Source organism: Gobio gobio, assembly GCF_949357685.1.
Source record: "Gobio gobio genome assembly, chromosome: 10".
NCBI classification, from domain to species: Eukaryota; Metazoa; Chordata; class Actinopteri; order Cypriniformes; family Gobionidae; genus Gobio; species Gobio gobio.
Genome location: NC_137116.1, coordinates 44,265,029 through 44,272,000, shown reverse-complemented (window position 1 = coordinate 44,272,000; position 6,972 = coordinate 44,265,029). Strand labels below are relative to the sequence as shown.

The 6,972-nt window shown below is 36.2% G+C and overlaps 1 protein-coding gene across 1 annotated transcript; it reads left to right on the top strand.

The window, feature by feature from the left end:
• Positions 1-530: 530 nt before the first annotated feature.
• mob3a (MOB kinase activator 3A) lies at positions 531-6,427 on the top strand. The gene is made up of 4 exons (XM_079827458.1): positions 531-752; positions 1,984-2,465; positions 5,161-5,363; positions 6,058-6,427. The coding sequence occupies exons 2-4, from the start codon at positions 2,048-2,050 to the stop codon at positions 6,085-6,087; spliced, it is 651 nt and encodes a 216-aa protein (XP_079683584.1). The 5' UTR covers positions 531-752; positions 1,984-2,047; the 3' UTR covers positions 6,088-6,427.
• The last annotated feature ends 545 nt before the right edge of the window (positions 6,428-6,972 follow it).

Below are 6,972 nucleotides of genomic sequence, written 5' to 3'. Positions count from 1 at the left end.
GTTTTTTTTATGGCAGCTTGGGGCAAGTTGTAGCCTGGGAAAACCCAGACAACTTCCGGCAAATTTAGATTTGCTCTGCTACTACTCATTTTATTACTACATTTTATTACTACTACTATTCTCAGTTACTACTGAGAATGGTCTGGTTTTAACCAGGCTAGGCAAGTTGTGTTTTAAATGTCAAATTTATACAATTTAGTAATTTACTGGCCAAAAAAATATATTTTTTTATTGTGCAGTTTCATTTCAGATGTTAAGATATTTGTCTACATAAACTGACTTAAAAAAATAAACCTACCCTAGGAAATATTTACTTGAGTAAAAAGTCTGCCAGCTACCTCATAGTCCTTCTCCCCGACACCTTTGTTTACAAATAAGTTAGTTTAATGTGATCTGCTTTTTAACTTTTTTTGTGCTATAAATATCTCAAGTGCATTAAATGTTTTGATGTTAGTGTGTAACCATAGTGAATCCAATACACTTCCTTCATGTTCAGCGGCAGACTGAAGAGGCTCTACTGATGTTTCAATAGAGGAAGTGTACTTTGCTCAGCAGGGAGGGGCTTGTGGCTTCCTTAGAAAGTGTGGACTTAATAATTGTTACAGTGCGAAGGCCACGTTCCTTTTAACTCTATAACAATTGCAAATACAATGTGATTACAATAACGAAGAACGTTCTTGAATAACGAACAAAAAAGAGGGCGGCGTAAAAAGCGGTTCACATCAAAGCGGAACAAGAAAGGCGCTTGCTCGGTAAGTTTGCTTCAACTTCGCTGCACGCTACGAAAACACTCCCTTAACAAAAGCGTTTTAAAAGCGTTTTTTGGTGTTTAATTTGCGATTTTTCCTAAGGTTATTTTGTTATCGCGCCTATGTGTTTCCATGAAAGTTTAATTCATGTGATTATCAGTCCTGGTCACGCCATTAAAAACGACATCGTCACACGGAATTACCGTGTAGACAGACGAGCTCCTCGCGCAACATGTTGTTTCGCTTTTGGTGTGTGCTACTGGCATCCATTCATTAAGAAACATGTACACATTCACATGTTTATAGTATTTAAAATTTTTAAGTTGTGTGTGTGTGTGTGTGTGTGTGTGTGTGTGTGTGTGTGTGTGTGTGTGTGTGTGTGTGTGTGTGTGTGTGTGTCTGTGTGTGTGTGTGTGTGTGTATGTGTGTATATATATATATATATATATATATATATATATATATATATATATATATATATATATATATATATATATATATATATATATTTCAAAAATAGATATATGTCATTAATTAACATACTGTAGATATTAGCCAATAGAAGATGTTGGAATCCCCCTGCCCTGGCCAATAAATGCCACCCATGGTGCCCTTCAGGAAATTACTGTTATTCCCCTAATATTCTAAATATAATGCCTATGTCTGTGTACAACCTGTTCAGTGACCAACATACAGATACGATATATCGTTTGTTCAGCTGGTTAAACTGAGAAAATCTGAGAAATTTTACCACTTGACATTGAAGCACAGCACATTGGAATTAATCCTTGAGTTTGAGAAAAGAATCATGTAAGAAATGCATGAAAGAATGCAGATATGAAAATGTTGATTCAAAGTTATTTCAGTGTCACAGCCGAAAGAAAATCGCAAGCACTCTTATCGTTTTGTTCCCATCTGGAAATATTAAGAAAATCTTCTTAATTAATATATATTTATATATTTTTATCTTGCTCAGCGTTAAATAATATAAACATAAAATTCTGACTAGAAACTGATCTTTATGTGGGCAATGTTATTAAATGAGGTTCTCATCATAAAATTACTCAAATGTTCTGGGAACCCGGGATGAGACAAAGTTTGACCTAGTTTTATTTTCTCTCCCTTTTTTCGCATTCAGCATCCGTCCGTCCTCCCTCAGAGTGCAATCGCTGATCCCGAGAAGCATCCACACAATATTGTCATTGTTTATCCATCCTTTAATTTGTCATTTCAGGCACCCCTGCTATCAAAAGCCTCATTTTGATCACATTACACAACAATCCCGTCCTCCGGCAACCATGTCCATGGCCCTAAAACAAGTCTTCAACAAGGACAGGACATTCCGGCCCAAGCGCAAGTTTGAGCCTGGAACGCAGCGCTTTGAGCTGCACAAGAAAGCACAGGCGTCTCTAAATGCTGGTCTGGACCTGAAGCAGGCGGTCCAGCTGCCACACGGCGAAGACCTCAACGATTGGGTGGCCGTTCACGTGGTGGACTTCTTTAACCGCATCAACCTCATCTACGGCACCATCAACGACTCCTGCACAGACCAGACCTGCCCCGTTATGTCCGGCGGGCCAAAGTACGAGTACCGCTGGCAGGACGAACAGAAGTATAAGAAGCCCACTGCTCTCCCAGCACCCAAATACATGAGCCTGCTAATGGACTGGATTGAAGTCCAGATCAACAATGAACACATCTTCCCCACTAATGTTGGTAAGGACCACATGATCCAAAACACTGTCGTTGACCAAACATTTCCTGATTTGTTGGATGCGTTTAGTTCTTAATCAAGTTTAAAGCCCGGAGTATACGTCATGTTTTACGTGTACGCAAGGGTGCGCGTGACCAGAATAGTACGCCCGCAACCCGGTTTTTGTAACCACCACGTGATTTTTGTAACTTTGTATGCGTAGGTCGCACATGCGCATTGAATTGAAATACCAGAGACTGCAACAACAACAGACACCCGCATCGACAAGCGGGTTTTGAGATAGCCAACTTTAGTTTAAAAGATGACTTAAGATTATTGACAGTTTCCTGTTTACTAGTAACTTACAGTTTACTTCATTGTAGATTTCATAGCAATATTGATAGATTACTAACATTAAGGTTTGAGTTAGTTTTTCCAATAAGGAGTGAATGAATTCATTAATAGTCCAAAATGTATTTTGACACCAAAGTCACACTTAAAAAATACATGAAATGCATTGCTCATATAGCAAAGGATGAAACAAAATGGTAACAAATTACTTAAGACATTTTCTTAGACTGACATTTTTAGTAAATATACAGTATGAGATCAGTTTAGAAGTTTGATGCCTTTTTGTTAGTGTCAATTGTTTTATTAAAACTTAACAAACTTTATTTTGTGAATATTTAGCTTGAAACATTGCTTATTCTTTAAAATAAATACCATTTGATTTGATTGTTTTGCAACACAATGACATTCAAATTGTGGCTTAAATGTCCAAATACTGGACATTTAGGGGCTTCTGTATATTTGGTCCTATTTACACACTTTTTTGTTGCTCTTTTTAGTCCTCCAAACCTAAACCTTTGTAGGACATCAGAATGAGCTATGCAGAAGACATTTGAAGACACTTCTAGTATAGCACGGGTGTCTCAAAATGGCCATCAAATAGGTCATCATATAAACATAAATGCTGCTTCAAATGGTCAAAATGTTAAGACATTAATAAACTACAAATACACAGAAACCTTTGGGATGGTCAAGTGTAGTGTTTGACCTCCCTGGCTTTGTCTCATTACCTCCAACCTGCCGTCTGACATCTGTGGTGCCTTTCAAATTGGGTCAATTTACAGTGGGATATAAATAGACTAAGACTGCATATGGAACAGATTCTTAGAATGCAACAAGACAGCCGCATGCATAAGCACATGGTTGTCTGCATTCAGCCCAGATCGCAGGACTCTATTAATAAATGGTGCTGTGGAAATATGATTCTGCGATTTAAAATCCATCATAGCACGTGTCCCAGATAAGAAACTTATGATGTGAGGACGTGCAGATGAGAAAATAAATGTTTAAAGTGAAAATGAAAATGAGTTTTCTCTCATCCAGAGATATGACGTATGTCTCCTCTGTTGATATCAGCAGACTCCATGTCATTTCAGTTCTGTGTTTAATCTACAAATAACTTCTGTGATGTTGTTTTAGAACCTGATAAGGATGTGAAGATACAATGATAAATCACTAACCCTCATAATACCTGCATTTCAACTTACACTAATGGTCGAAAGTTTGGGGACTATATGATTTATTTATTGATTTTATGTTGTTGAAAGAAGTCTCACTAAGGCTGTATTTATTTAATCAAAATACAGTACAAACTGTATAATTGTGAAACATTTTTAAAAAAGTAAAATAACTGTTTTCTATTTTAATATTTTAAAATGTTGTTTATTCCTTTAATGGCAAAGCTGAATTTTCAGCATTACTCCAGTCTTCAGTGTCACATGATCCTTCAGAAATCATTCTGATAAGCTGATGTGGTGCTCAATATACATTTATTATTATTATTATTATTATAAGTTAAAAACGGTTGTGCTGCTTAATATTTTGTGGAAACTGTGATGGATTTCTCCAGGATTCCTTGATAAATAGAAAGTTCAAAGAACAGCATTTATTTTAAATATAATCTTCAGTAGCATCACTTTCTATTAATTTGTTGTGTCCTTGCTTAAAAAAAGTAGGTGTCAACTCAACCAGAGGTCCCTGGTTAAAAAATGATATTTTATTATTTATTTTCTGGTGAAAGACATACATAAATGAAGAAAGCCTATATCTCTGGAAATGAACCATTTAAGACCTTTAGATGCCAAAAGAAAAGTTTAAGAACCTAGATCTAAAAGGATATTAAGATGTCTTTAACACTTCTTGAGTTACAGGAATGTAAACTGTAACTGCAGAAGTATTAAAGAAGTGCTTTTTCTCATTTTTTGTAACTGTCACCATTGGCATAATAATACAACAAAGATTGCTAAAGTCAGAATAAAGAGTAAGAATAAAATAATGATGCTGCCAAGTCATTTTACCCCCTGTAATCTGGTTTCAAATCTCAGGTGAAAATGATCAAAATTGTGGATCTATGACATTTAATATTTTGGCTTTCATCACTATTTATGTGAATAATTATGACCCAAATTTCAAATATAAGCAATGACCCAGTACTAATTTCTTTAATTAAAAAAAGAAGAAAAACATGACCCCAAACTTTTGTCTGTCGTGTATGTAATTGTGTATGCTACCGCACTCTTGTTTGAAAAGTATTAACAGTTAACAAAGTTTAGTTTTTGACATTCTCGCTCTTGTTTTCTCATCGAAACACACAGGCTATTCATTCTCTTTGTGGTTTGTTTTCATTCTCATGTGGTGTTTCTTTTTTAGGTACACCATTCCCCAAGACCTTCATGCAGGTAGCAAAGAAGATCTTGTCTCGTTTGTTCCGGGTATTTGTCCATGTCTACATCCACCACTTTGACCGCGTGAGCCAGATGGGAGCAGAGGCCCACGTGAACACCTGTTACAAACATTTCTATTACTTTGTTACTGAATTCAACCTCACAGACCACAAAGAGCTGGAACCTCTGGTAAGCATATGTGTTAAAGAGAACTACAGTCAAAAATCGCACTGGGAAAAAAAATATCTGCAGTAAAATACTACTGGAAAAACATATTATATCTGTGTATGTATGGGTTTAAAAACCTGTCAAAGTGAGTTTCCATAACCTGTTGAGAGCAGAAAGCGAGAAACAAAGAGCGACAGATACAGAAACAAACACTAATGCGTCATCTCATGATTAGTAGCTACCAAGCCCATTTTATAATGGCTTTGCTAATTGGTAGGGCCACACTTGGACAGGATGAGTCAGCGGGTTTGATATTCCAGCCTCTATCATTTTCTCACAGGCAGTTAATGAGCGTCTGAGCTCGCAAGGCAGAAAAACCCTTCGTTCTATAGACGCGTCAGTTCATTCTCTCAGTAGTCACAGCTGAATCGGTGCCATGGGATCAGATGTCACCCGCAGGTCCTATTACTGACATCAGGAGCTCGGTCACTTTGCATAACGCATTTCCGAAGTTTTTGCATCTGTATATATAAACACAGGAAAGATGATCTTTCTGTATTTCACAATAAAAACATAACGTTTATATCTGTAAATAAACAAGAAAGTAAATTTCAAGATAATTGAGTATCAGAGGCTTATTGAAATCAGATATGCGGCAGCTGCCTGTTTTGTGGTGGTTTATGTCATGCTAACGCAGTGTTATTTCTCCCAACAGAAAGAAATGACATCTCGGATGTGCCACTGAAAAAGAGAGCGGACAGATCAGACATTTACATTCCAGACAGATCAGGACCACGCAAATTTTCAATCAAGCAGACAAACTTTCAAAGACTTTATTTTTTATACACTTTTAAAGTACTGTAATAATCTATTTAGAGAGAGACATGTACATCTCTCAGTATTCTCATTTGTAGGCATACGGAGAGTATTTTTTATTAGAAATCAGTATTATATCAGATATTTTTGTTTTTCCAAATTGTTCTGAATCATTCCTTTTGTTCTGTTGAACTGTTATAATCTTTAACATGCAGATTATATTTGACTATTTATGTATGTGGTTGAGATATTAAACCCACTTCCTCTTGTCTGTGTATGTCATTGGTCCTGTTCTTGGTCTTTGGTCATGTTCTCATCACTAATTCCGACTAAAAACTTGATGTAAGGGTATGACTTAATGTTTGCCTACTGCTAAAAAAAAATAATATATATATATTTTTAGTACATCATCCCTGCCATTTTATTTCACCACCTGTTATGTGTGGATTTTTACTTCTCTGACTGACTTGAATGAAAGATAATCCTGTTTCTCCAGTTTACTGTCTTTTCTGATGGTTTTGTCTCATTTTTTTCAGACTTCTAATCATCTTCACAGTTAAATCCATTAAATCAGATTGCCGTTAAATGCTGACAGAAATAATTGTGCCCTTCACGTCTGTACGTGCGGGGCAAACACATCTGCTTCTGTCCACTAGATGGCAATAAAGGCACATCACAACACAGACCTAGATGATGAAATGTTGCATCGAGTTCTGATCACTAATGTTACTGATATTTTAAAACTAGGTCCACAATTTGGTTATGCAACGGGTTTTCATTTTAAAACAACGCTCTAATGTAATTGTGTTTTCTA